Source organism: Miniopterus schreibersii (genome assembly GCF_964146895.1).
Source record: "Miniopterus schreibersii genome assembly, chromosome: 15".
Lineage (NCBI taxonomy): Eukaryota > Metazoa > Chordata > Mammalia > Chiroptera > Miniopteridae > Miniopterus > Miniopterus schreibersii.
The window spans coordinates 50,118,428-50,145,983 of NC_138115.1; the positions used below are offsets into that span (position 1 = coordinate 50,118,428).

The 27,556-nt window shown below is 56.8% G+C and overlaps 3 protein-coding genes across 9 annotated transcripts; 2 read left to right on the forward strand and 1 right to left on the reverse strand.

Moving 5' to 3' along the window:
- Window positions 1–2,693: 2,693 nt before the first annotated feature.
- On the forward strand, window positions 2,694–16,877 carry P4HTM (prolyl 4-hydroxylase, transmembrane). 3 transcript variants are annotated; one of them, XM_081160657.1, is made up of 9 exons: window positions 2,694–3,047; window positions 3,228–3,309; window positions 11,572–11,762; window positions 12,380–12,476; window positions 13,826–13,988; window positions 14,550–14,735; window positions 15,468–15,558; window positions 15,752–15,875; window positions 16,385–16,877. In XM_081160657.1, the coding sequence occupies exons 1-9, from the start codon at window positions 2,718–2,720 to the stop codon at window positions 16,603–16,605; spliced, it is 1,485 nt and encodes a 494-aa protein (XP_081016783.1). In that variant the 5' UTR covers window positions 2,694–2,717; the 3' UTR covers window positions 16,606–16,877. The 3 variants fall into 3 exon arrangements, with proteins under 3 accessions (XP_081016783.1, XP_081016784.1, XP_081016785.1); XM_081160658.1 differs by having other exon boundaries at window positions 2,704–3,047; window positions 11,572–11,696; XM_081160659.1 differs by lacking the exon at window positions 14,550–14,735 and having other exon boundaries at window positions 2,704–3,047.
- Window positions 16,878–16,928: 51 nt separating this feature from the next.
- On the forward strand, window positions 16,929–23,944 carry WDR6 (WD repeat domain 6). Of its 2 annotated transcripts, XR_014000441.1 has the most exons (7): window positions 16,929–17,233; window positions 19,653–22,134; window positions 22,211–22,294; window positions 22,389–22,505; window positions 22,600–22,718; window positions 22,818–23,424; window positions 23,545–23,944. XR_014000441.1 is itself a non-coding variant. In XM_081160639.1 (6 exons), the coding sequence occupies exons 1-6, from the start codon at window positions 17,134–17,136 to the stop codon at window positions 23,276–23,278; spliced, it is 3,363 nt and encodes a 1,120-aa protein (XP_081016765.1). In that variant the 5' UTR covers window positions 17,020–17,133; the 3' UTR covers window positions 23,279–23,944. The 2 variants fall into 2 exon arrangements, 1 of the variants encoding a protein (XP_081016765.1); XM_081160639.1 differs by having other exon boundaries at window positions 17,020–17,233; window positions 22,818–23,944.
- On the reverse strand, window positions 23,483–26,501 carry DALRD3 (DALR anticodon binding domain containing 3). 4 transcript variants are annotated; one of them, XR_014000442.1, is made up of 12 exons: window positions 26,326–26,501; window positions 25,945–26,240; window positions 25,557–25,813; window positions 25,392–25,471; window positions 25,179–25,307; window positions 24,767–24,837; window positions 24,618–24,679; window positions 24,429–24,511; window positions 24,159–24,338; window positions 23,966–24,042; window positions 23,795–23,863; window positions 23,483–23,709 (listed from the first exon to the last, which is right to left on the reverse strand). XR_014000442.1 is itself a non-coding variant. In XM_081160653.1 (12 exons), the coding sequence occupies exons 1-11, from the start codon at window positions 26,488–26,490 to the stop codon at window positions 23,814–23,816; spliced, it is 1,467 nt and encodes a 488-aa protein (XP_081016779.1). In that variant the 5' UTR covers window positions 26,491–26,501; the 3' UTR covers window positions 23,483–23,709; window positions 23,795–23,813. The 4 variants fall into 4 exon arrangements, 3 of the variants coding, with proteins under 3 accessions (XP_081016779.1, XP_081016778.1, XP_081016777.1); XM_081160653.1 differs by having other exon boundaries at window positions 23,966–24,059; XM_081160652.1 differs by having other exon boundaries at window positions 23,966–24,085.
- Between the last annotated feature and the right edge of the window lie 1,055 nt (window positions 26,502–27,556).

Sequence of the window (27,556 nt, forward strand, 5' to 3'; positions counted from 1 at the left end):
AGAGGCTGCAGACTCTGCCAATCTGAACCCAGTTGCTCCTCTTTGGGCCTCAGGTGTACAAGCGATACACAGGCTCTACCCTCTAGGTGCCTCCAGAACATAGGGGACACGGAATTGGTCACTAGTGAGTGTTTTCCGTGAGGGAGCAAGCTCAGGGGCCACTCCTGTAGATCAGTGGACAGAGTAACGGCCTTGGTACCATCCCCTCAGTCTTAAAAAAGAACCAGAGGATAGCACGTTTTACCAAAGTCTAGAAGAAGGACTTTTCCACATGGCCCGGGGTTCATGCAACAATCAGCATTGCCTATGGACTGGGCTCTATTTTGGGCTCTGAAGACACAGCCATTGACCTTGGTTGATAAACCAATTCCTGTCCCCACAATTACACTAGTGGTGCACTGAGGACACACCTAGTTAGTCCTCACAGCAGCCCTGTGGGTAGGTAGATGCTGTCACAGTCACATTACACAGCTGTTCAAAATGAGTATCTGCCCAAGGTCACCACAACAAGGAAAATGGCACAACATCATGTTCAAACTTAGAAACTGGAAAGACCAATTTTTGTAATACAGATTAGAGCACAGCTCAGCACAGGCCCAGATCTGACTGCCTGTCAGTGATTGAAGTTGGGACTGCCACCCCGTGAGGTGAGCCAGCCTGACTGACAGGCATCAAAAGGTCGTAGGTTTTAAAAGGCCAAGAAACTAGTTTATGATATGATTGTGAAAGTCCCACAGCCAACAGCAGGTAGAGCAGAAACGGGGTGAGGCAGCGCCCCCCCCTTGCCCTCTGTTGTCTGGTGCTGAGTTAGCAGGGAAGGAGCTGTGCATGGCAATAGGCGTTCAGGAGAATGGAGTTTGGAGAAGTAGTTTAAGGAATGTGAGGATTTCCTGGTGATCTAATTGTAGATTTTAAAAGGCTTAAGTAGAAATGGTCTCAACGTTCATGAGCATTAGAAAACCATGACATCCTTGGTAAAATTGCGGCTCTATTGGTTGGTATTTCATATTTAAGAAGTTAGGCAATTCATATGACTTTGGAAAATTTTGTTTCTATTGTATTGTGCTTGGAAATGGAGACTTCATGAAAAATAAAAATTAAAAAATAAGTTGAGAGATTTCTGCCTAACTAGAGTGGATTAAACATAAGCTGCAGGATATTTGAACGCTCCTAAATTGGTAATAGAATTTTCATCAATTTGAATCACAAACACTTGAGACCATCCCATTTCTTTTGGAATTCATTTCAAGTAGACAGGCCAGATCCTCACTGCCTCTGTCTTTGCGTCCATGGAGGGGGGTCCAGGCTTGCCTGGTTGCCTGTGGAACTGCCTATCTGAAGTGGAATGCTGGATGACTGGTGTTTGGTCAGCATCCCAGCTCTGGCTGAGTCACACAGCTCCCATTGCCACCTGTACTCCCCACCCCTTGGAAACATCCAGAGCCTCCTTTGGACAGTGTTTCTCTGTAGTAGTTTCTCTGTAAAGAGATTGACGAGATGGCCCCGGAGGGTGGCTGGATGAGTGGATGCACCCATGTGCTCGGGCATTGGTGAAACCTGCCACTGTGTGTAAATCTCCAAGAGAGGGTGGGCCTACCCTTGGAGTCCCTGGCCTGTCCAGCTGAGGAGACCAGAAAATGCAGACTCCACTTTTATAGGAGGAAGCGGGAGGGAGAGGAGAAACCACCAGTGGGACCTGCCTCAATGGTGTTGCCCTGGGGCACGAGCATCTCTGCCTAAGGATAACCCAGCCGTAGAAGAGCAGGGAGCTTGAAAATGCCCAGGCTTTTTGGCTTGACCACTGGTATGTCCCTCCACCTCCAGATCTGGCAATAGGCTGAGTTAAATTTTCCTCAGAGGCGATGGTGTCTCAGTTATGGAAAAGCCCGTCTCTCCACCCTCCCAGGTGCCAGCTTTGAGGCACCGAATGTTTCTGTGCACCTGAGCACCTGCTGCGTTCCTGTATGTTACCATTTGGGATCTGACCTTCCTAGTGCCAGGGCTCCTCCAGGAAGCCCTCTCTGACCACACCAGGCTGGGTCGCACCGTCTATACGATCCCGCACATCCGGTAGCTTCTTCCTAAGGCCTGACCTCTGCAGTCCTTCCCGGGAGGTCCAGACCGGCCACAGAGCGAACCTCTAAGGCGTATTTGTTTGTTGTTGTTTTTTCTTTCCAAGGCGTTCTTGACCTCCTACACAGGCGAATGTCAGTGCCAAAAGCCATGGGTCCCATGCACAGTCATTGGCCTCCGCGGCACCCACAAACCGACGCAGTATTGAGTCATCTTTTGGCACTGCCCCCTCCTTGCTGCCACCCCACTCCTGGGAGCTAGAAAATGCAGACCATACTTTTCCGGGAGGAGAGAAGTGCGTTTTAAGCAACGGAGAGGCTCCCACTGGGGTTTCCTTGAATGGTGCTACTCTTGTTTGTATCTAAATGGGGGGGGGGGCAGGGCCGGCTTCTGCCCTGGAGGCTTGTGCACCCCCGCCTCGCGATTACCCAGCTCGAGGAGAGAAACTCCAATGCGGGCCCTGGGCCGCGGCGCAGAGAGGCTGAGCCCCGCGCGGGCGGCTCCAGCCGAGCCGGCGCAGCATCCCCAGGCGCCGTCTCCTAGTGACCGCGGCGCGCGCGGGCTCGGCGGCGGTCGTCCCGGCGACGGCGCGGCGCGGGCATCCCCGCGGCCCCTCCCCTGGGCGCGCGCGCGACCTGGGCGCCATGGCGGCGGCGGCGGGCCCGAGGTCTGAGGCCGCGAGTACGCAGTGGGCGCAGCCCGAGCACGACCCGGCGGGGCCGGCCCCGGGGCCGGGCGACTGCGAGGACGCGCCGGTGCGGCCGCTGTGCAAGCCCCGCGGCATCTGCTCGCGCGCCTACTTCCTGGTGCTGATGGTGTTCGTGCACCTGTACCTGGGCAACGTGCTGGCGCTGCTGCTCTTCGTGCACTACAGCAACGGCGACGAGAGCAGCGACCCCGGGCCCCAGCGCCGCGCCCCGGGCCCGGAGCCCGCGCCCACGCTGGCGCCGCTCCCCCGGCTCGAGGGCATCAAGGTGAGGCCCGCAACCTCGCCGTCTCCGCGCCGGGCGCCGAGCCCGGGCCTCCGCGCTTCTGCCCGCGCCGCTCCCCGCCTGCCCCGCGCGCACCCCTCTCGCGCCCGGGCCGGGGCACTTTTTCCCAGGGGCGACCTGGCCTGCGGCGCCCGCACTGCCCTCACTGCCCCTCTCCCGTAGGTGGGGCACGAGCAGAAGGTCCAGCTGGTCGCCGACCGGGATCACTTCATTCGAACCCTCAGCCTCAAGCCGCTGCTCTTTGGTAAGTCCGCTGGGCGCTCCCGGGAAGGGCCCGGGGCAGCGGTGCGGTGGCTGCCTTGACTCATTTTGACCACGTGATTTCTGTTTTGAAAATGGCTGTTTCCAGGTAGCCCCCCCCCCCCTTTTTTCTTCCAGCTAGAGGTTTCCCAAAGTGCAGTACCCGCCCCCACCTCCGTAATAGGGTTACAGGGTGACCTTCCCACATTCCCCTCTCTGACCCCTATTCTCTGAAGCTGATCCTTCCATCACAGGGCTGGGCAATGTGACCCTGACGCTAGTGTCTAAACATTTCGTTGAAACTGTCATGGGACACTCCTTGTCACCATAAATTCTGTCACATTTTATAATGGGGGAAGGGTGAGAAAGACTGATAAGCGGCCCCAGCTGATCTCAGGCCCTGTGGTCTGATGAGAAACAGGCTGTCCAACTGTGGAGAGACTGATGACCCCAAACCGGCCCCACCGAGGCATAAGCCTTTACTACCAGCGCTCAGATTCTTCTTAGGATGGAGTCTTGTGTTCTTCAGCCATAGGAGGCAAATCCTTGCAAGGCGACCTCATTTGGAACCAGCATCTTAGTTTTCATTTTCTGAGCTCTTGTTATGTGCTAGGCTTGCTGTGACCATTTCAGTTAATTCTTACAACCCGTCTGTGACGTGGGTGTAGATACCCTCTTCTCAGGCTAGTGGGTGAGAAAGTGGGGCACAGAGAGCTGCAGTTGCTTGGCCAGGCTCACACAGCTAGTTCAGTGGTGAAACTAGGATTAGAACGCAGCAGCCTGCTACTAAAGCCAATGGGCTGGCTGTGAAGACTCTGAGGTCCTTCGAAGACCACCAGTCACCAAGGTGGGGGCCCCCAGACCCATGCCCTTGCCCAGGATGGGTTTGCCCAGCCCAGCACTGGGTGCCCAGCCTCAGTGACCCATTCAGGTGCAGACTGGGGCTGTTCCTGGCTACTGTAGGATGGAGTGAGTAGGAAAATTTGAGGGGACTGGGGACCAAAGCAGAACATCTGAGCAGAGGGCTCTGGTTGGGGATTATGCCCTGACCCATGAGAATGATTTCATTTGCATGCTGTTTGAGGAGAAATAGGTTATTGATGTCAGTCCTATGAGAGGGGCCCTAAAAGGTCGTTATTATTATTATTACTATTGCATAATGTTAAAGTCTGTGCCAAGCACTATTTTAGGTACTGGGAACACAGCATTGAACAAAATAGGAAACAATCAAACAAAAACACCTGAAGCTGACATTCAGATGAGGAGACAGACAATAAATAAACTGATAAATACACATGGCGTGTCAGATGGTGATAAGCGATCAGACAGGTAAGGCAGAATTTCAAGTGGGGTTGAAACACTTAATAGGATGGACAGAGTGGGCCTCCCTGAAAAAGGTACTTGAGCAAAGACCTGTAGGAGCTGTGGGATAAAGCCAGGTGGCTGTCGGGAAAGGGTGACCCAGGCCAAGCAAACAACGCTCACCCCATTACCTCGACACTGCCATGACAAGACACATCTGAGGGAGTCGTGCTCCTTCTCCTCAGCCTTCTTGGGACCGGTGTATACTCAGTTCCGCTGTATGTTAGGTTAAGTGAGCATGAGGACTTAATTCCTAACCCTAACTCCAGCTTGCAGCTTGTTGCATCCAAGTCCTACAAAGCAAAGAATGAGAAACCCAGACCTGGAGTCACCAAGCGTAAGTTACAGGAAGCAGAAGAGATGTGACAAGAGGTAAACTGCTTCCGCAGATTACAAAGGGCACGATTAGAAGTGGGCAGCTGCAGGAAGAACTTCCTGCTTGTGCCCATCTCCAGGCTCTTACATTGCCTTTGAGTCTGTTGGTGGAAGATGTCCCAGGTTTCACCCAGAAAGCCCTGGGGCTTGCTGCTTGGTGGGATGAGGTGAGACTAATGAAGACGAGGTCAGTGGCTACAAGATGTCCAGTTGTGAGGGAAACCGCAGGGGAGGGAGTGTCCAGGGAGGGGCAGCTCCTGAAACCTGTGATGTTGGATGAACCCACAGAAGGAAGCCTGACCCAAGAAGGAGCAGTGTTCATCTGTCCTGTATGCCTGCCTGTCCATCCATCCTCTGTCGCCCTAAAGAGGCAGGGAGGGCCCAAGGACAGTGGGCCTGCTGTGTGGGCTCTGCCTTGCTCCTCTTGGCTCCAAACCTGTGACCCACCAGCCTTGAGGGCCCAAGGTGCCAGGGCCCAAGGCGAGGGTGTTCGGAATATAAGCTGGGGTAAGAGGGCTCAGTTCTACCCAGGAAGGGAACCCCATCACGTCATAGGGAGGACCCCATGAAACCTCCCTTTGGGGCACATTTCCTGTTTCCCACCCTTGTTACTAGAGACATTTGGCAAGTGGGACCTGGGCCACAAAAGGTCCCACCCCAAGTTCCTGGAAAATACTGCTTGATTGGTAGGTGTTTCTGAAGGATTTGGACCTTTCAAATTCTGTTCAGTTCAGAAGGGAGATGCTGCAGTTCTAAGTCCTTGTCATCTCTCTGGGAACATTGCTTTCTTTCACGTGGCTCACTTCTGCCTCCATCCACTCTACACTCATTTTGTATCTAAATAGCAGATCATGCCTCATCACTTGCTTCCTTAAAAGCCTCCAAGATTTCTCATTTCACTTCTAAGTCTCATTTGGTACCCCAGGCCCTCTTACCTCTCAGACCTCATCTTCTCCTGCCACCCCAACTTACTCCCAGCTGATTCTTGGACACCAAGATCATTGCTGCCTTGGGGCCTTTGTACGTGCTGTTCCCTCCACCAGGCCTCTGCTCACATATCCTCTCCTCAGAGAACTCTCTGATCCTTAAACTGGTCTTAAGGGGTTCTAGTCACTTGAGAGGTTGCATCAGACTGCTTGGTTTTCTCTCAGCACTTAGCATCATTGGAAACTATCCTGTATGTATTTGTGTCATTTGTGCCTCTGACCCTAAAGATGAGCTGCATGTGTGGAAAGCCTGATTTGTTCTGGTTGTGTGTCCATCAGACTGAGTCCTGCCTAATACTAGTCATTATTGACTAGTTGGAGGGGTTTTCTGGGCACTCACCTAACCCAGCACCTGCCCACTTGCTCAGGGTGGCCTCCACCACCACTCTGGGCAGGTGCCTCCAGATTCGGCACCCTCTTCAAGAGCAGCAGGGGGCACTTCCAGTGGCCAGCAAGAGTTTTAATCCATTTTTTCTTACCATTTAAGATGAATGAGTGATTGGCACCAGTACACAAAACAGTTTATTTTAAAACCATGACTACTTTATCATAGGATTTCCAAATTTATTCTTTTTCCACTTAAGAACACAATTAGGCAGCTACTTAAGACCACTGTGCTCTTAATAAATGTCAGAAGTGGGGAAAGAATTTTAGTGTGCATATTATATTAGTTCAGGTCTGTAAGCAGCTTAAAGCAGTTTTCTGGATGGACCTCCCCACCACCACCACCTGGTGTTCCACAGGCCTGCTGCTTGGCAGAATTAGATCAGTGATCAGGCAGGTACAACTGAGTCTGCCTGAGGCTTGACCAGCATCAGGCGCAGGGTGGGCATAGCCCAAGGCTTTGCACCTGCCCAAAGGCTCAACTTGGGGTGCTGGGGCTTGTGGGCAGCGCAGGTCATTAGCCAGGTTGTTATCCCAGGCTTAGGAAGGCCAAAAAGGTGGCCCTGCCTGCCCAGCACACACAGCTGACAGGGGGCAGGTCTGCCTTTTGTTTGGGCAGAGCATTACCAGCTTAGAAAGAGGCCCCTAGCTCTGACAACAGAAATGGGCTTCTGCTCTGCTTGAGCCATTTGTGGGTGAGCCTTGGAGCTTTTCTGGACTCTGGCCTGCAAATATCCTTGGGGTATCAGAAAGGGGTTTGTGTCCAGGAGAGCACACAGCCACAGTTTGCAGAGGCTGTGGTTACAAAGTCCCAGGCTCTCTGTGCCTGTGTTAGCCCCTATTCTGGACACTGATGATGGTGCCACTTGCATATGGCCAGCTGCAGATTCTGATGACCCCAGCTCCAAGCATAGGCCCTGGTTACCAGCAGCTGGTGGCCCTGCACCTCCCCACTCAGCACATAGGTCCCATCATGTCTTCCACGTAGGAGGTTGTGGACGCAAGTGGCATCCATCTGCCGCCAGTGTTGCAGAGTGGGCGCCAGCTCCACGGGGGGCAGTGGGCCTGCCTTCAGCACCTCTAGCCGGGACCCCAGGTCTAAGTCTGTGGGGCCAGAGGGCCAGAGGATGACCCGCAGCGGTGAATGGGCTGGGAGGGGTGGGGTGATGAACAGGGCTGAGTCTCTGGGAGTATCCCCTTCCCATCCCTTCCACCTGGTGAACCCTCTCCTCTGAGGCTCTGCTCTTGGAATCTTGGTCCTAAGAGAAGGGCTGTCTTGGATGCCACCCTCCTTAGCAGATTTGTTTGTTTTGTTTCAGCAATGTCCCAAGCATATTAAAGGGGTTTACGTTTTTAGCTCTAACCAGGCATAGCATTTGGGTAGCCCTTCTTTCATGTGTCTTGGCCCAAGCCAGGAGCTAGAGGGTGTAAGGTGTGTTTAAGGTCTGCTGGACGCGAGGGGCGTGTCCGAGGCCTCCCTGGAGGAGCGCGCTTCCTGCGACTCAGTCCCCGCAGCTGGCCCGCGGCGCTGGGGGGAGGGGCGTCAGCACTGCCCCCTCCCTCGTCCCCTCCTCCTTTACCCTGCATGAGACCGAAGGCTGCCGTGGGCGGGCCCTTTTCTTTCCCACGGGAGACGGGTTTACCTGAGTCCCGCGGGGAGCGATTAGAAAGGGTGGGGTCCTGGGCCCGGGGAGCGGGTAGCCGCAGCCGGCGGTGATGGGCGCGCAGCTGGCCTGGGGAGACGGCCCCCCGGGAAGGAGGAAGGGGGTAGGGGGGCGGGGGGCGCTCAGCACAGGTTTCCTGGACTGCAGGTTGGGCTGAGGCCAGTAATTCCGCCGTTGCTGGGCAACGAAACCTGGTCACCTAGCAACAGCCCTGCGCCCGGCTTTTCTGCTCCCTGGAAAGTCAGCCCTGGGCCCTGCACCCACCCCTCCCGCTCTTTGTCCTCTGAGCCCCACGCCTCCTCCCGTGGCCCGGGCGGCTGTCCTCTTTCCAGAGCCCCCCCTGCAGCTCTGGTGGGCATCTGGTGTCTGGGAGGGGCCTGGGGGGGGTAGGGCAGGGCCTCCCTCCTGTCCTGCAAACAGTGCAGGGCCTCCGCCCTGGGGTTCCGAAAGAGCCCACCCAGGTTTGCTGCTGCGGGCACGGTCCCCGAGGCTCTGGGAAGGGCCCTCGCTCTGCAAAGGGGCCGAGGGAGCTGTTGCTCATGGGATAGGTTGGCCTGGGGAGGAAGAAGCAGCCCTGCCATCTGTGGGAGGAAGGCCACCCAGTGAGCCAAGCTCCCTCTCCTGCGGGGATCCCTTGGGCAGAGAGTTTCCACACCTCACTGGGGAGGGGCTCCTAGCCCCCCAGCCTAAAGCAGCCTGCCCACTTGCCTTACCTTGACATTTAAGAGCCCTTGATGATTTGTGGGTCCGGACAAGGGTGCTCACCATGGGTGGTCCCATGGACACCCTCTCCCCTCCTCCAGGAACACCCTGACAAAAAATCATCTTCCTCCCTGCCCCTGTCAGCAGCTGGCACTGATGGGCGCTCAGCAGCGATTAGTGGAAGAGCTGCCCGCACAGGCCTTGGCTGAGGAGAGGCCCCCACCCTCACCTGGGAGCCCCCACCCTACCTTTCGAGGCACAGCGGGGCAAAGAGGGAGCAGAAGAGGAGGCGGGCATCACAATGGCACTCCCTGGCCAGCAGGCACAGCCTGCTGGATGGCCTCGGCCCCCATGTCATGGCCCAGCGAGTTGAGCGGCCACATCTCTCTGTAGCCAATGTCGTGGCACAGCACCAAGGCTCGCGGGATGGGCATGCACCATGTGGGGCCCCAGGGAACCCCTGCCCTGCTGTTACCCCAAAGCACCACCAGTACCACCAGAAGCCACAGCCCTCCAGCCATCACCTGCTTTCTTTGCCTTGGCCTTAATGGGCTGAGGTTGAGGACTTTAAAGGGCTGTACCCACAGCCCAGGAGCCAATGGTTGCCCAGCTCCCAGGTGCTTGGGCCCGCCTGGTTAGGCTCCAGCCTGCTGGCTTGGGCCATTTGCATTTGATTAACACACAGCTGGGGACTGTAGAGACTGGTGGCATCTCCTTTGGGCCTGCGGATTACAGCACCTAATAAACTGAAGAAACCTGGGCCTGTGCTCGTTTCTTTTTCTGGCTTTTCCAGTTTCTTTATTTTTTAGGCTAACAGGAGGCAACTCTGTTCATTAGCAATTTGCTCTAAGTCATTGTGCTGCAGTGCTCCCCCCCCCCCCCCCCCCCCGTGGCTGCCTCACACCTTTTCTGGGTTTGCTGGGGTGGCAGTCTTTGTCCTGTACCCAGTGTCATCACTTCTGAGTCACCTATCATGGAAGCTGAATATAGTCATGAGCATGGCGTCTGGAGTACGACAGCCTGGTGGCCCTTTTGACCTCATCGGGGTGATATCTCTGTGCTTGGGGTTCCTCGTGGTTAAGAAGGGCAAAGTAATGAGGCTTTCAAGGATAACTACAGACTAAGGTCTTGATGAACTACCTAGAACTGGACAGAGTCTGCTACCTGAGTGTGATCTGCTGTGATTACTATTAAAAACCACTCAAGCCCTAGCCAGTTTTGCTCATTGGTTAGAGAGTCAGCCTGTGGACTGAAGGGTCATAGGTTTAATTCTGGCCAAGGATATGTACCTCGGTTGCGGGCTCCATCCCTGGCCCCTGGTCGGAGCACGTGCAGGAGGCAACCTATCAATGTGTCTCTCACATTGAGGTTCTCTCTCTCCACCCCCTTCCACTGTCTCTGAAGAGCAATGGAGCCCGGCCAGCGTGGCTCAGCAGTTGAGCATGGACCTGTGATGCAGGAGATTGAGGTTCAATTCCCCGTCAGGGCACATGACCGAGTTGTGGGCTCCATCCCCAGCAGGGGGCGTGTAGGAGGCAGCTGATCAATGACTCATCATTGATGTTTCTCTCTCTCCCTCTCCCTTCCTCTCTCTGAAATCAATAAAAATATTTTGTAAAAAATTGAAAAGCAATGGAAAAAATATACTCTATCCTCAGGTGAGGATTACAAAAACAAAAACAACTAAACAAAAAAAACCCACTCGAGCCCGGCTGATGTGGCTTGGTTGGGCGAGCGTCCTCCCATGCACCAAGAGGTCGCTGGTTCGATTCCCAGTTGGGGCTTGTGCTTGGGGGGTGGGCTTGATCCCCCTGGGGGAGTTGCGGGAGGCAGCCAATTGATGTTTCTCTCCCACTGATGTTTCTAGCTCTCTCTCCCTCTCCCCCCCTCTCTAAAAAAAATCAATAAAAATATTAAAAAACAAAAGAACACTCAAATCCTGGCTGAGTGGCCGTTTCCCTTCCTCTTGGCAATGACTGGAACTTCATTCTGGGAGTATAGCCCAGAGAAGTAGAAGGGCTTCTGAGGGGTCCCGGTGGTGGTGGAGGTAGCCCTTCCTCCAATCAGTTCCCTTTGTGGGCTTCTTGTCCTTTGACTCAGGAAGTCCTCTCTCCCAGAATCAAGGGAATGAGACAGGGCCCAAGCTCCTGTTCTGGAAGTGCCTGGGGTCACTGAGAGGGGGGCTCCCCAGCTGGGAAGCCCATGTTCCAGCTCCACCAAGCTGCTTGTGGGGCCGGCGTGAGGCCGTGCAGCCACTGGGGCCAAGCCCCAGCCTGCCCTCTCAGCACTGGGCAGCTCTGCCCCGGCCAGATGGCCAGCACCCACTTGTGCAGCAGAATGGAGGGCAAGGATGGGCCTAGAGTGCTGAATGTCTTGCTCTTTGTTTTTATTTGAATAATGCTGAAAAGTAAAAATGAAAGCAAAAACCAGCCACCATCCCTCCATTTAAAAAATATATACCAAGTAAGAAGTGGAGGTGAACCGTCTGCCCTTCAGGTTCACTCTCTGGCCTTTAACCCCTGCCCAGCTTAGCTCCAGCTTGCGTCCCGGGACTCCCCTGGAAAACGTGTGCTCTCAGTGTCAAAGAGAGAGGCCCCACGTTCCAATGCTGGCCACCCTGGCAGGCCAACCTGACCTTGGGGTCAGAGTCCAAAGCAGATGTAAAGGTGTGTGTGAAGTTCTCCTGACCTAGCGACCACCAGGGAGTACCCCAGGAACCCTGTAAAGAGGAAGGTGCCAGGTTCCCCTGCGCCCTGCCTAGACCTCAGCCTCACCCACCTCCTCTTCTGGCAGAAATCCCTGGCTTCCTGAGTGACGAGGAGTGTCGGCTCATTGTCCACCTGGCACAGATGAAGGGGCTACAGCGCAGCCAGATCCTGCCCACTGAGGAGTACGAGGAGGCAATGGGCACACTGCAGGTCAGCCAGCTGGACCTCTTCCAGCTGCTGGACCAGAACCGAGATGGTCGCCTGCAGCTCCGCGAGGTTGGGACTGGAGTAGGCATGGGGGAGGGGAGGGTGGGGGTACAGAGTTGTTTTTCTGGTGGCCAGATCGCTCGTCCAGCTCAGCCCTGACCCCGAGTCAGATGCCACCTCATATCAGAATGCCCAGGCCCAGGGTGCCCCTTCTTCCCTGGAGAGTTCCTTGCTGCCCTGGGAATCCCAGAAGATTGCAGGAGAATCTACCTGGGGGTGATGGCATTTGTTGCCACCTGTGATCTGGATTCCTGGCTGCCATGGCTGGGAGCCCCACAGAATTCATGGTGCATAGAGTGGCAACTCTGAGGTGGCCAGGAGTCTGCATCCCTCTTAATGCCCCTCACCCAGGCTTCTGAGAGAGGTCTTGGCGAGTTGTGGGGTCCCTTGCCTTTACAGAATGTCCCTGGCCCTCAGGGCTCTTGACTATCTTCCTGGCCTTCCTAGATGCCACTGAACCTCTCTACCTACCATCATCGCAAAGGGACTTTAGGCTTGTCCTGTGTCCTTGCCCATGCCCTGTCACCTGAACCCTTAGTCCTATAGCAATAATTGGGTGGCTTTCTGTGCTCTAGTGGCTCTCCATCATTGGGGCCACCCCATCAAGGGACCATCTTGTGCTTCAGGTCCTGGCCCAGACTCGCCTGGGAAATGGACGGTGGATGACTCCAGAGAACATTCAGGAAATGTACTCTGCGATCAAGGCTGATCCCGATGGTGATGGTGAGCTCATACCTTGCCACAGTTCTGTCCCTGGGAACCTCCTGTTCCCACAGCCAGGTTGCCTCCATACCCAGCTTCTAGAGTAGCCAGAGGCAAGGAAGTGGTCCTGCCTTGCCCTCACCCCTGGGACAGTCTAGAGAGCAGTCCCATACCCCTTGGGGACAGTCTAGACGGCAGTTCTTAGAGACCCTTTCCACCTCATCACTCAGAGTCTGAGGTCCAGGAGGTGGGGTTACTGGCTGGCAGAGGGCAGAGTGGGTAGAGCGAGAGCAGAGAGGGTGCGGCCAACTTGAGCTTGGCTGTTCACCCTGCTCCATCTGCGTCTCTCCAGCCAGGCACAAGGTCTGTCCTCCTTAGCCTGACCAAGGTCTCCCTTGCCTGCCTTGCCCACCTGGAATCATTCAAACTTCTAGGGGCAGGTGTGGGCAGGGCAGATGTCATAGCAATAACCCTCAGGAGGTTTCCGAAGCATAATCATCACTCTCATGCCCAAGTTCATGACCAAGTGAGGAAGATACAACAGTCAAATAGGACTTGGAAGGATGGCTTGTGGCTGGTGAATGGAGTGAAGAATCCGTCCGGAACCTGAGGCCTGAGCGGCATCATGCTGCTACTGCCCCTGTGTACAGAGCTGGCGACAGGTTCAGAGCCCTTGAGTGTCCCCCATTCTCGGAGAAGTCTGGACCAAAGGGTGGAAAGTGTCTCCCTTGGGTCAATCAGGATAATATGGAGCAAAGACAGCAGCTACTGTCCCAGAACCCCCGAGGGTGCAGCCCCTGCTTTGTGGACTGGGCAGGAATGGGGGAGCACTCTCATTGGGAGAGAGGTCCGCCCTTCTATGCTGAGGTAAGCTGGTAACCCAGCAGGCAGGACTGACCAGGTATATTCCACTCCGGATGGGACCTGAGATCATAAAGAAACGTCTGGGACCCAGCCTCAGCTTACATCCGATAGTGTGGCAGGCCCTGGACAAAAGCCAGCACTGGCTGCTCTCTTTCTTCACCCTTTACAGGACCAAGGGTGGCCACCACACTCTGTAGAGCCAGGCTGGAGGGCCAAGGACAGTCTGTGCCCTAGGGTCCTGGCTATGTAGTTCAACCTTCCTTTGGAGACCCTGCTCTGGCCAGTCTAAGGGGGTGGGCTTCTTCCTTTTGGAGGCCAAATCAGGGCTTGCACAGAGGAAAGGAACTTCTTTAGGTCTTCCTGTGACAGAAACCAGGTTCATCTGACCCAGGAGTCCAGGGTGGGGGACAAGTGCACATGGACCCCCAGGGCAGATAGGAAGGTGTAGCCTGCCACTGCAGCCTCCCCACGTGGGCTTAGTAGGCCTTGATGGGTGCCCTATGCAGGAGTGCTGAGCCTACAGGAGTTCTCTAACATGGACCTTCGGGATTTCCACAAGTACATGAGGAGACACAAGGCGGAGTCCAGTGAACTGGTACGGAACAGCCACCACACGTGGCTCTACCAGGGGGAAGGTGCCCACCACGTCATGCGCGCCATCCGCCAGAGGTGAGCACCTGGGGCTGTACTCCCTGGTGCTGGGGCGGAAGACAGTGCAGGGCCCCCACAAAAGTCACTGGCTGGGGTGGAGGGGATGGAATTGATAAGCCAACTCAGGATTAAGTTGCACTTGTTAGACCAGGATTGGGACCCATCGAAAGGCAAATTAGCCCTACCTGTGGGCAAACAATGTACATTTGGGATTAGAAATAGATTTAATGTTTGTTTTCTGCTAATTAGAGAAATGACCTCTTATCTCTGTCCACAGAACCCCCTGCTCCTGAGCAGCCAGGGGTTTTAGATAACCTTCTTCCTGGAAGGAGTGTCCCCCACAAATTTAGTAGAAATCTCACCTTCCCACCCAGTGGGTGTCTCTGGCATCCAGGGAGAATGGCTCATCATGAGTAACCTCTTCCTGCTCCTTCAGGGCCAGCCTGGGGTGGCATAAAGGGCTTCCAGGGGAGGTGGGCAGGGGCAGAGCCTGTGGCAGGCCCAGGGTCCCCATTGGCCAGCTCCTTCAGGGTGCCACCTTGCATGAGGCTGCCAAGTTGAATGCCTGCTGCCCACCAGGGTGCTGCGCCTTACCCGCCTGTCACCTGAGATCGTGGAGCTCAGCGAGCCCATGCAGGTTGTGCGATATGGAGAGGGAGGCCACTACCATGCCCATGTGGACAGTGGGCCTGTGTACCCAGAGACCATCTGCTCCCATACCAAGCTGGTAGCCAACGAGTCTGTACCCTTCGAGACCTCCTGCCGGCAAGTACCTCCCACCTGGTGGCTGCCTCCAACTCCCAGACCAGACATACCCATAACATAAGCACAGCCCTGCTCTGTGGACATGCCCTTGGCATGGGGCCAGGAGAGCACTGTGCCATACTGGTCAAGGATACTCCTACCTCTGCCCCCCAGGTTGTTTACCAAATGTCAGGAAAAGGGTGGCCATCTTGTCTCAGTGGCATATCCGAGGTACCCACAGTCACTGAAACTTGTCCCTGGGGCTCTGAGGCAAGGGGCCGGGCAAGGCTAGAACCCCAGCTTTCTCCCCGCTCCCTGGGTGTTGATTCCTGCCTCCACTGCTGGAGGCCTCCGCTTCTCCCTTTAAAGCTGTGTCCCCCTCCTCTGCCAAGGCATGGAAGCAGGTCTCTCCTCATGTGGCTGCTCTGGCTCAGCCCCTTCTAGTCACAACCAGGATTTCTGCATGATCTTGCTGCTTCTGCTACCTATCTTTCCCAGCTGGCCCTTGGTCAGGGCCATGTAATTTAAGTGCACCTGTGACCTTGGCCGCAAAAACCTTTGTGACACACAGGAAGAGACTAGGTTTGTGGGAAGAATGGGCTAGGGACATCTTGGTACTGACCTGTCCTGTTGTCAATGATCCCAGCCTACCCCTTTTGCCCTTGGGAACCTGGGCAGCTTATCCTGCCCACAGGTAAGCCCCTGGGAGCATCCACAGCTGAGGATATGCTCAATGGCCCCTCTGCCTTACAGCTACATGACAGTGCTGTTTTATTTGAACAATGTCACCGGTGGGGGAGAGACTGTCTTCCCCGTAGCAGACAACAGAACCTACGATGAAATGGTAAGAGCCAACCAGGCTGTTACTTGGGTGGGTTGGCAGGGCCTTGGGCAAGCATGGTCCATTCCCCTCCAGACCTGGGATGAGAGCCCAAGTGGTCCCCTGGGAACACCTGATTTCCCTCTGGCTACCTGGCCTTGGCGCCTGGCCATACAGTGGGGGCAGCTTGAAAACCTCACTACCCTGCTGCCCACAGAGCCTGATTCAGGATGATGTTGACCTCCGTGACACTCGGAGGCACTGTGACAAGGGGAATCTTCGTGTCAAACCCCAGCAGGGCACAGCAGTGTTCTGGTACAACTATCTACCTGATGGACAAGGTGAGGGCCTTTGGCCAAGTTAGCGGTGCCTCCTGAGGGAAGCTTGCCTTTACCCAGCCCCAACTGCCACCCTGGTGGGCTGTTTCTGGCCATCCTACAAATGGTTTTCTGCCCCTAGTGCCTCCCCCAAACCATCTGCAGTGGCTTCGGTGGCCTGCACCTGTGTAGCCTCCTGGGTTTTCTCCACCTTTGTGATTCCCTGATGCCCTAGCCTTCCAGCTCTCTGAGATTGGAGACACATCCCTGACCAACCAAGGCTGGGAAGGGCTCTGGACAGGCTTGGCAACAAGAGCTGGTGTCAGAGGGCCAGTGGTGTTGGCCAACCATTAGTTGGTGAGAGATGCTGAGCCCCCAAGGTGGCCTTGGGGCCAGATGTTTGCCACCGAAGGTGTGCACAGCTGGGCCCGCCCTTGCTGTGTCCTTAGGCTACGTATGAGGCCAGGCTTTGGTCAGCCCAGCCTAGTTTCCCTCTGCGCCCCTCCCTTGCTCACACCTTTCTCCTCTCCTAGGTTGGGTGGGCGACGTGGACGACTACTCGCTGCACGGGGGCTGCCTGGTCACTCGTGGCACTAAGTGGATCGCCAACAACTGGATCAATGTGGACCCCAGCAGAGCGCGGCAGGCGCTGTTCCAGCAGGAGATGGCGCGCCTGGCCCGCGAAGGTGGCGCCGACTCGCAGCCAGAGTGGGCCCTGGACCGGGCCTACCGCGACGCGCACGTGGAGCTCTGAGGGAGTGCCATTCCCGGCCGCCAGCCGCGGGGCGCCCGCCGCCCAAGGTTGGGGGCCCTGCAGTCCCCCTGTCCAGCTTCAAGCCAAAGGTCCGGCCGATGTCTTGCCCCATCCCTGCCTCCAGCCGCGATTAGGGCACAGCACCTATATTCTTGTTATTTATTGTATACAGACCCACGCCGCCCGGTCAAATAAAACCACAGGCTTTGAGCCACTGGGCGGAGGAGCTCAGGTCGGCTGGAGGTACAGACGGGAGGGGGAGCCGGCGGCAGCCCGGCAGGGGGCGTGGGGGGGGGGCCGCTCGGCAAGCGTCACATGACGGGGAGGGGCGAGGGCGGCCCCGCCAATCGCGAGCTGGTTTGCTGGGGTCGGAGGGTCGTCATTGGACATTGGCAGCTGGCGAGCCCGCCTCGGCTACCTGTTGCTAAGGGCGCTGTAGACCTGCAGCGTCCCGCGCGGGGAAGGCTCGTCTCGCGAGAGCTCAGCTCCCTGCTTGGTCGTAGCTGCGGCGGCTGCTGGAGGACCGATATGGACGCTCTTGAGGACTACGTTTGGCCACGGGCAACCTCGGAGCTCATACTCCTCCCGGTCACGGGTCTGGAGTGCGTGGGGGAACGGCTGCTGGCGGGTGAGGTTTTGTTTGAGGCGCGGTCTGGCGGAGAAGCCGAGCGCTCGCCTGGCCGGTGCCACAGAACAAAGGGATGCCCCGAGGAGGAGGACCGGCAGCGGGGGGCGGCTGGCCTGGGGTGGGCGGGAGCCCGGGAGATGGCGGGAATGTGGCCCGGCCGGAGGGGCCCAGAAGACAAAAAAACCGATGTGGCTTCCGAGGCCCTTCATAAACTGCAGCTAACGTGGAAAGGGCGGGCGGGACCGCGGGAGGATGCGGGGGAGGGGGGGAGAGAGGTGTGCGGCCCTCTAGAGAAGTTGGGCGGGGGGTTGTCCTCTCCCGAGGAGGTGGGGCGGGGAGGTTGGGGACGAGGCCCCCGCTTGAGGTGGGCGGCTCCGCGGTGCGCCCTCGGAGGAGGGCCGGGCAGGGGAGGCGGGGGTGTGGCCTCGAGAGCAGATGAGGCTCTCCCTGGAAGGTGGGGATGAAGAGCCCTCGGAGGAGCATGGCGTCTCGGGAAACGGGGATGAGACCTTTCTCAGTAGGCCAGCGCTCGGGGAGGCGGAGGCTGAGGCTCCTGAGATGGTTGGGGTCCGGGAAATCCGATATCCGTGCTCCTCCGGGGAGGGCCAGGTTGGGAAGCACAGGCCAGCAAAGGCCTGTGACCTGAGACCTGAAACTGCAGAGCCCTCTCAGGCTTAATGCCTCTGCCAAGAAAGGTTCACACCCCCACCCCCTACTCCCACATGCTTTTCCTTTGGCTAACCACTGCTCATCTCTGATTCCTCAGCCTAAATGTTATGTCCTCAAGGTGGTCTCCCAGACACTCAGTCTAGTTAGATTAGACCAGAGTTTCTCAATCTCATCATTGTTCACATTTTGGATCAAGATCGTTCTTTGTGTGAGGGGTTGTCTGTGCATTGTAGGATGTTTAGCAGCATTCCTGGCCTCCACTCCTGGATGCCAGTAACACAGCTCACAGTTGTGACAATCAAAAATGTCCTCAGCCTGGCTCAGTAGTTGAGCATTGACCTAGGATCCAGGGGATTGCGGTTGGATTCCTGGTCAGGGCACATGCCTGGGTTGCTGGCTCCATCTCCAATGGGGGTCGTGTGGGAGGCAGCTGATCAATGTTGACTCTCTCATCATTGATGTTTCGCTCTCTCTCTCTTTCTCTTCCTTCCTCTCTCTGAAATCAATAAAGATATATTTTTAAAAAAAATGTGTCCACACACTGCCAAATGTCTCTTGGAGGGAAAATTGCTCTCCTCTGCCATTGAGAACCACTGGAGTAGAGTAAATAATTAAATTCTTTATTAAAAAAATATGATTTTCTTGATTTCAGAGAGGAAGGGAGAGGGAGAGAGAAATAGAAACATCAGTGATGAGAGAGAATCATTAATCGGCTGCCTCCTGCACGGCGCCTACTGGGGATTGAGCCCGAAGCCCAGGATTGGTACTGAGATCTCCTGGTTTGTGGGTCAAGGCTCAACCACCCAGCCAGTCTGGCCGGGCCCATTTTGAATTCTTAAAGCAATCTATATAGTTCTTTCCTGGAACTTACCAAAATTATAATGACATAGTTACTCCAGCATACAGTTGATTGTTTGGTTTGTAATTGATGCCCAATAAATGTTTATTAAATTGCAGACTAGGAATGGCATGAGGGACTGTTACAGTCATCTCCAGTTAAGAGGTGATGTTCTGGACCAAAGTCATTATGGTGGGGTTTGCAAACTGTTTAGGTAATGAAATAAATACACAGAACTTGAAGACACAGAAGATGTGAGAAGTTAAGAGGACTAAGCTGTGGGCTGCCTGGTTTGTGGCTGGGGATGGGCAGAGGGTGGTAATGGTTACTGGGATGAGGAGCATTCAGAGAACCTGAGGTGAGCTAGTAGAGTGGGAAGTCCCTGCAGTGCAGACAGGCTTCTGAGGCCCCTGCTGCCAAACTATAGGCTGCTTCTCCTACTTCCCACTGATATTGAATAAGCTCACATCTGAGATACAGGGAAGAAGCTCCTGGAAGTCAGGAGGGTTCTGCTGTGGCCTCCTGGGGAAAAGATTGTCTTAGTGGGAAAACCTCTCCCCTGGGTTTGGGAGCATTGGAAAGAATTCATGTACAGGTAAGTGAGGCTAAGGATTTGGGGGCTAAAGCTGAGAGGGTTCCTGTCAAAGCAAGATAAGTTAGGTGGAGTGAGGAGGAGGCTGTGAGTTTGAGGAATTTGTGGTTGGACTAAATGTCAGGAGTGACTGACAGGATCAGAATGTCAGCACTAAAAGTCCAGCTCTAGCTGAGAACAAGGTTTGTCCAAGCCTGTAGGATTGTTTGTCCTAACACATTCGTAGGCCACATGTGGAGAATTTCCCCTGCTCCTGTTTCTTCTTGTGGCTCATCAGAGTTAGGTGAGGCGTTCTGATGTGGCTCTTTGCTTCTGTCTAGGTGAGGGGCCGGATGCCCTGGTGTACAGCTTGGATTTTGGTGGGCATCTGCGGATGGTGAAGCGAGTGCAGAACCTGCTTGGCCACTATCTTATCCATGGGTTCCGGGTGCGACCAGAACCCAAAGGAGACCTTGACTCAGAGGCCATGGTAGCTGTGTTTGGGAGCAAGGGACTCCGAATTGTGAAAATTAGCTGGGGACAGGGCCGCTTCCGGGAGCTCTGGCGCTCTGGCCTGTGGAACATGTCTGACTGGATCTGGGATGCACGTTGGCTTGAGGGGAACATGGCCTTGGCCCTCGGCCACAACTCAGTGGTGTTATATGACCCCATAATAGGGTGCCTCTTGCAGGATGTTCCCTGCACAGACAGGTGCACCCTCTCCTCAGCCTGTTTGATTGGAGACACCTGGAAGGAGCTGACCATAGTGGCAGGTGCCATTTCCAACCAGCTCCTGGTCTGGTACCCAGCAGCTGCTTTAATAGACAATAAGCCTGTGGCCCCTGACCGACGGGTCAGTGGGCATGTGGGTGTCATCTTCAGCATGTCGTACCTGGAAAGCAAGGGCTTGTTGGCTACAGCTTCAGAAGACCGAAGTGTTCGCATCTGGAAGGTGGGCGACCTGCGGGTGCCTGGGGGTCGGGTGCAGAATATTGGGCACTGCTTTGGGCACAGCGCCCGTGTCTGGCAGGTCAAGCTGCTAGAGAATTACCTGATCAGTGCAGGAGAGGACTGTGTCTGCTTGGTATGGAGCCACGAAGGTGAGATTCTCCATGCATTTCGGGGCCACCAGGGCCGTGGGATCCGGGCCATAGCTGCCCATGAGAGGCAGGCCTGGGTGATCACCGGGGGTGATGACTCAGGCATCCGGCTATGGCACCTGGTAGGGCGTGAGCACCCAGGTTCGGGGGTCTCAGCTCTCTGCTTCAAGTCCCCTAGCAGGCCAGGTGCCCTCAAGGCTGTGACGCTGGCTGGCTCATGGCGAGTACTGGCAGTGACTGATACAGGGGCCCTGTACCTCTATGACCTCGAGGTCAAGTGCTGGGAGCAACTGCTGGAGGACAAGCGTTTCCAGTCCTACTGTCTTCTGGAGGCAGCCCCTGGTCCTGAGGGCTTCGGACTGTGTGCCATGGCCAATGGGGAGGGTTGTGTCAAGGTTGTCCTCATTAATACTCCAACCGCAGCCGTGGACCTGACCCTGTTCCAGGGCAAGGTGCACAGCGTGAGCTGGGCCCTGCGTGGCTATGAGGAGCTCCTGTTGCTGGCATCGGGCCCTGGCGGCGTGGTGGCTTGCCTAGAAATCACAGCTGCACCTTCTGGCAAAGCCATCTTTGTCAAGGAACGTTGCCGGTACCTGCTGCCTCCAAGCAAGCATAGATGGCACACATGCAGTGCCTTCCTGCCCCCAGGTGACTTCCTGGTGTGTGGAGACCGGCGGGGCTCTGTACTGCTTTTCCCCTCCAGACCAGCTTTGCTCGATGATCTTGGGATTGCAGGCAAGGCTGGGGCCAGTACTGGAGCACCTGGAGTGGATAGTGACAGTGGTGGGGGTGAGCCCGCCTTGGCTGAGTGGGGCCCTGTATCCATCCTCCCTTCTCTGCATGGGAAGCAGGGTGTGACCTCCGTCTCCTGTCATGGCGGCTATGTGTATACCACAGGGCGTGATGGTGCCTACTACCAGCTCTTTGTGCGAGGCGGCCAACTCATTCCAGTCTTAAGGCAGAAGTCCTGTCGAGGCATGAACTGGGTGGCTGGGCTCCGCATGGTTGCTGATGGGAACATGGTCATCCTGGGTTTCCATGCCAATGAGTTTGTGGTGTGGAGCCCCCGGTCACACGAGAAGCTACATGTCGTCACCTGTGGTGGAGGGCATCGCTCCTGGGCCTTCTCTGATACCGAGGCAGCTATGGCCTTTGCCTACCTCAAGGATGGGGATGTCATGTTGTACCGGGCTTTGGGTGGCTGCACCCGGCCACATGTGATTCTCCGGGAGAGCCTGCATGGCCGTGAGATCACGTGTGTAAAGCGTGTGGGCACCATCACCCTGGGGCCTGAATTTGAGCTGCCCAGCTTCATGCAGCCTGACCACCTGGAGCCTGGCAGCGAGGGGCCCAGCCTGATTGATATTGTGATCACGTGCAGTGAGGATACGACCATCTGTGTCCTGGCACTTCCCACAGCTACGGGCTCAGCCCATGCACTTACAGCTGTTTGTAACCATATCTCCTCGGTGCGTGCAGTGGCTGTGTGGGGCGTTAGCACCCCAGGTGGCTCTGAGGATTCTCCACCAGGCCTGACTGCCCATGTGGTGTCTGCGGGGGGCCGGGCTGAGATGCACTGCTTCAACATCATGGTCACCCTGGACCCCAGTGCCCCAAGCCACCTCGCCTGCCACGTTATGCACCTTTCATCTCACCGGCTAGATGAGTACTGGGACCGTCAGCGCAATCGGCACCGAATGGTCAAGGTGGACCCAGAGACCAGGTGATGGGCCCTGCCTGGCAGAAGCATAGGGTGGGATCATGCAGGGCTCTGCTTGACAGCTGTCTTCTCTCTGCAGGTACATGTGTCTAGCTGTGTGTGAACTTGACCCACCTGGCCTTGGCCCCCTTGTGGCCGCAGCCTGTAGTGATGGGGCAGTGAGGTAAGAGCATAGGGCTCAGATGGAGCAAGAAGAGAGATAGAGTGAAGGGTTGTCCAGAATGGGTTCTGAGCTGGGCACCCCCTGCCTCTCCCAGGCTCTTTCTTTTGCAGGACTCTGGGCGGCGGCTTCAGCTCCTGGCTGAAACCTTCTACCACAAGCGGTGTGTCCTCAAGGTCCATTCCTTCACCCACGAGGCACCCAACCAACAGCGGTAAGAGGCTGCATGATGGTTCTGCATGGGTCCGGGGGGCCCTTGTTGCTTTCCACCTCCCTGACTGACCCAGCTGCCTTTTCCTGGCTCCCAGGAGACTGTATCTGTGCAGTGCAGCCACCGATGGCAGCTTGGCCTTCTGGGATCTCACCACTGTGCTGGACCATGGCTCCATTGCCCTGGAGCCCCCAGCAGACCCTGGGCTTCCCTATGGTGAGTAGCCAGTGTGCAGCTATGGCTGTCCCTCCCTACCTCCCACTTTGCCTTCACACATGTGGCATGCTGGGCCTGACAACCATCTTCTTCCTCCAGAGCTGGGAACCCCCTGCCTGACCGTCCAGGCCCACAGCTGTGGTGTCAATAGCCTGCATACCTTGCCCACACGTGAGGGCCATCTCATAGCAAGTGGCAGTGAGGATGGCTCCCTCCATGTCTTTGTGCTTGCTGTGGAGCTGCCAGAGCTTGAAGAGGCTGTGGGGGGTGCTGAGCTGGTGCCCCAGCTGCATGTGCTAGAGGAATACTCTGTCCCCTGTGCACATGCTGCCCATGTGACAGGCCTCCAGATTCTAAGCCCCAGCCTTATGGTCTCAGCCTCCATCGATCAGCGGCTAACCTTCTGGCGTCTAGGACATGGTGAACCCACCTTCATAAACAGTACCGTGTACCACGTACCAGACGTGGCAGACATGGACTGCTGGCCTGTGAGCCCCGAGTTTGGTCACCGCTGTGCTCTTGGGGGCCAGGGACTCGAGGTTTTCAACTGGTATGACTGAGGTGTCCCACGGTGGCCGGCATGCGGGGTATGGGGCCTGCTCACAGACAGAGATGAGCAGGAGTGACTGACTGTGCCCATGCCCAGTGTGCCTTGAGGGGAGGAAGAGGCATCCGTGGGTTCCTGACTTCAGAGCAGGCGTTGGAGGTGAGTAGAGTGCTCCCGGGTAGACCAAGGATATGCCCCCACTTCTCACAACAGAACAAAGCTTTGCAACAATTTATTTTGGCTTCAGGCCTCTAACAAAATCTGTGGTTTTTTGTTCAGTTGATGACTTTGTGAACATTCCCAGATACTGGAACCTCTGTGGCCTTAGATGTAGCTCAGTGGAGGGAGACCCAGCATGGCCAGGCCAGTGTGGAGCACTTCACGCACAGCCCGTAGAAGCTGCAGACGGGCAAACATTTGACCAAACAGATGTGGTCGAGGCTCCTGGAGGAGAGAAGGGGCCTGCTGGTTTTGTCCTTTGCTTCCTTCCCCTGCACCTCCCACACACCCCCTTTTGCTGTGTGCTTACCCCTAGGATGTGTACCCTATTATAGTAGGAGCTGAAATCCATGCTGAGCTGTACCAGGAACTTGCACACCTAGACAGAGATAGAGGCAGAGTCACTGGCCTGTCTCTTTGCTCTTGTATCCCAGACCAGAATAAAGTGTGTGAGTGTCTGCCCTGGTCTTCTTTGCCTCACCATTTCCGTACGTGCGGTGATGTGGAGCCCCGGGGCTGTGCGGTCCTGGTCCAGGGCTGCTGTCTGGCTCAGTAGGTCTGGGAAGGGGAGGACGCTGTTGAAGAGCAGCAACCACTCACCCTGTGGGGAGAAGGCTGCTGGGAGGGCAAGTCTGAGTCTCCTGCAGGAGCCAGCTGCTGAGAGGGGCACTCACCTCTTCACGGAGCAATGAGAAATCCAGACTGCTCACAGGTGGAAAAGTGGGGTACAGACCTTGTTCCACGCTGCGCTTGTAACTCTCAAAGAGTGTGGCAAGACGGGCACAGTTATACATAACAAAAGTGCCACTCTTGGTCCCCTTTGTGGAAATGCTGTCGGCCAGGTCCAGGAGGAGCTGAGGAACGGCACAGCTGCAGAGAGGGAGGGCAGCCACCACATAGCCTGTCCCCCCCCAGTCCTGGTCCTGTGGGGCACTCAGGCTCACCTGACTCTGTGGGGCCTTGCTGAGCATCTCAAACTTGATGGCCGCTACAGAGAGAACCCTGAAGGTTTCTGTCCAGGCTGGGTCTGAGGGAGTACAGGGCAGTCAGTCAGTCTCTGCAGGGAAGGAACCGGGCAGGGGTGCAAATGACCTGCCCCTGCCCCAAGTCCAGCCAGAGTCTCCCCAGCGCACCTTGTGCCAGATCCCTGCTGTGCTTCAGTGCTGAAGCCTTGCACACCTGGGTGTGTCGGAGCCTGCATTTTGAAGAGTGAGAGGAGGTCCGGCGGGCAGTCCCCACCTCAACTACCCTGGCTTGGTGGCTGCCTTCCCACCTCACTCACTCATAATACTCTTTGGCAGTCAGGGTGCCGGGTACGCCAGCTACTTTCACTGGGCCACACACCAGGTGTTTCTGTCAAGAAGATAACGGGTCAGCTAGCGACACCCTCCAGCAACAAAACCCTTAAAGAACTGAAATCTGGTGCCCAGACTCCCCCAGCCTTTTACCACCAGGTTTAGTGCCTCCCTCTCAAGCCCAGCCCCTCAGGACGCCTATTCTTTAGTGTTCTCCAGGATGTGCCTGCAGATGCCACCTTCTCCCAGGACCACCTGCTGCATGTTCCCATTCACCAAGCCTAGCGTCTCCTCCAAGGTGAAGTGGCCTCCTCTTAAACCAGTCAGCTGCAGGCCCCTTGATGGGTTTTCAGGGGCCCTCTGAGGTCGGTGAGGGGAGCTCCACCATCACTAACCTACCTGTCTGCGGGGAGCCTGGTCATCCAACTTCCACCAAAGCAGGTCCAACTTTTGTTGCTGGAACTCCTCCTCGTAACTCACCACGTGTACCACCATGCAGCTGTCTGTACCAGCATCTGGGGCCGCAGCCTGTACGGAAGGAGGACAGTCACAGCAGGGACACAGGACACCTCCTTTCCCAGAGGCCTCCAGGGTGGAAAGTCAGTTACTAACCAGGCCTAGGGAGCAGTCCTCAAGCCAGTGCTGCACAGCTGCCTGCAGCTCAGCCAGCACGGAGAGCAGATCCTCAGTCACTGCGTTGGGGACACAGGCAGTGGGGCTAGCCGGGCTACAGGGCTCCCCCTCCTTTTCCCAGCCCTGCTAGGCTCCAGGTCCTACCCAGACATTTGTCCAGCTTGGGGTCATAGCCAGCTGTGCGTCCCAGTCCTTCCACCAGCTCCTTCAGGCACACACTGCCCAGGACGCCAGGGGGCAGGGCTCCCCTGTCACCCGCAGAGGTAAGCTCTGCAAGTGCACGGCTCCTCAAGGCTTCCACTGAAGCTCGCTCCGAGGCAGCGGGCCAGTCCACCCGCAGTTGCTGCAGGAAAGTCGACATGTGCGGGTCCCGCACGGCGGGCACTAGGCGCACACTCACCCTGCAAAGCGAGGGCGGCTGCTTCACCCTGGGCACCTGGCCCGGTTCGCCCCTACTCCCCGCCCCGCCCCGCCCCCCACAGCGGCCAGTCCCCAAGGGCCTCGCCTTCTCTGGCCCCGAGCTCCCGCTCACCCATGAACGTGCAGAGCTCGCGCCAGGTGATCGGCCACTAGCACGGCCCGCAGCTGGCTCAAGAGGAGTGCGCCGGAGGCTGCGCGCAGCGACGGGCAGTGCAGGAGCACGCGCGGGTTCCGCGCGGCCGGCGCGGCGGGCGCGGCATAGGCGGCCACGGCGCCAAGCACGCGCTCAAAGACGGCGGGCCGTTGCAGCTGGAGCGCCAGGCCCGCGGGGGTTGGCTCGCAGCGCAGCACCGGGGCCACGCCGGGGCCCTGCAGGTCGACCACAGCATGGACCACGCACTCAGGCACCTGCGGGGAAACGGAGGGGAGAGCGGACGGCGGCGCTCCCAACCACCCGGGCCGCAGCGCCCCGCCCCGCCCCGCCAGCGCCCACCTGCCCGTCCCCGAAGCGCGCCTGTAGCGCGCGCCGCGGCGCCAGGAAGTCTCGGGCTCGCAGGTGGCGGGCGCGCGTCTCCTTGAACCACACTGGACCGCCGGGTCCCAGCGCCGCGTTGAGGGCCCCCAGAGTCTCCTCCACCCCGAGGCGCCCCGTCGCCATGGGGACCGGAAGGCGCTGGCGGAACCGGAAGCAACATGTTGGGAGGCCGAACCTCGCGGAGGAGCGACTGAGGGGCGGGGATCCGGGACGCGAGCGGGCAGGTGCACCGGAGCGGAACTGTGGCGGCCGCTTGCGATCGACGGCCCCACCGGGGCCCACCTGCCCTGCTTGGTCCTGGGTCCGAAATCTCAGGGTTGCCCTGGGCCTAGGGTTCTTTCGCCAGTCACCCCCGCTAACAACCAGGAAAAGGATCCTCGCGACTGGTGGCAGTTCCTTCCCCATCGAAGTCTCACATCTCTATTTGTGATAACGTTTTATTTCTCATTTTACGCAGGAACAAAACGTGAAAAGCTACAAACGAATTGTCACTGGGACAGGGCAGCTTACATTGTCACGACCTACTAAAGATAATCTCCTTTTAAAAAGAATGTGTGTTCTGCGGTTTCAGGTTATTTGCATTTCCTCCTTTGAGATGTGGGTCCTCTTTACTCCCCATGAATGCCCGCTGATAGAATGACCGATTTTCTCCTCTTGATTCTGGAGGAATTAGAACCATGTGACGGTTTCCAGAGCTGCCGGGTGCGAACGCGTCCCCTCTAACCTGGTGCACTTTGCCAGGGATCCTCCGGCTTCCCGGAGCAGGCTCAGCGGGGGCACCCGCCTCCTCGGCCCAAGAGAAAGTTCTTTCCTATCCCATGATGGCACCCGAATGTTTTCATTTCAACACAACTTAAATCCCCTTTTCCTCTTCAGTGAAATTGAAACTGACACAGCACAGAGCGCTGGGAAAACCTTGATCTCTGCCCTGGAGCAGTGAGTGCCCAGAACTCAGGAGGGGACCCTGGGGACAGAAAAAGCCTGGCAAAGCCCCTCTCTCAGCCAGGGCTTTAAGGCCCTTCTGGGAGGAGCCGAAAGAGCACTGGGCGGACACGACATTCCCGATGGCTTCTTGGGTGCCCACTCAACGGGAGTGATCGTGTCATTCCAAAGCACTTTCCTTGTCGCCGGCGTGAGCCTCCGGGACAGCTGCTCTCAGGGTTGGGGCTGGAGACCCAGCTGGGGATTT

Excerpts from the sequence above, each read along its gene's own strand:
- P4HTM (XM_081160657.1), top strand. The coding sequence starts at position 2,718 with ATGGCGGCGGCGGCGGGCCCGAGGTCTGAGGCCGCGAGTACGCAGTGG. Across the intron at positions 3,310-11,571 it reads CCTCAAGCCGCTGCTCTTTG|AAATCCCTGGCTTCCTGAGT; the intron begins GTAAGTCCGCTG and ends CTCTTCTGGCAG. Across the intron at positions 15,559-15,751 it reads ACAGAACCTACGATGAAATG|AGCCTGATTCAGGATGATGT; the intron begins GTAAGAGCCAAC and ends TGCTGCCCACAG.
- WDR6 (XM_081160639.1), top strand. The coding sequence starts at position 17,134 with ATGGACGCTCTTGAGGACTACGTTTGGCCACGGGCAACCTCGGAGCTC. Across the intron at positions 22,135-22,210 it reads AAGGTGGACCCAGAGACCAG|GTACATGTGTCTAGCTGTGT; the intron begins GTGATGGGCCCT and ends TTCTCTCTGCAG. Across the intron at positions 22,506-22,599 it reads GAGGCACCCAACCAACAGCG|GAGACTGTATCTGTGCAGTG; the intron begins GTAAGAGGCTGC and ends CCTGGCTCCCAG.
- DALRD3 (XM_081160651.1), bottom strand. The coding sequence starts at position 26,490 with ATGGCGACGGGGCGCCTCGGGGTGGAGGAGACTCTGGGGGCCCTCAAC. Across the intron at positions 26,241-26,325 it reads CGCGCTTCGGGGACGGGCAG|GTGCCTGAGTGCGTGGTCCA; the intron begins GTGGGCGCTGGC and ends GTTTCCCCGCAG. Across the intron at positions 23,710-23,794 it reads ATAGGGTACACATCCTAGGG|GAGCCTCGACCACATCTGTT; the intron begins GTAAGCACACAG and ends TCTCTCCTCCAG.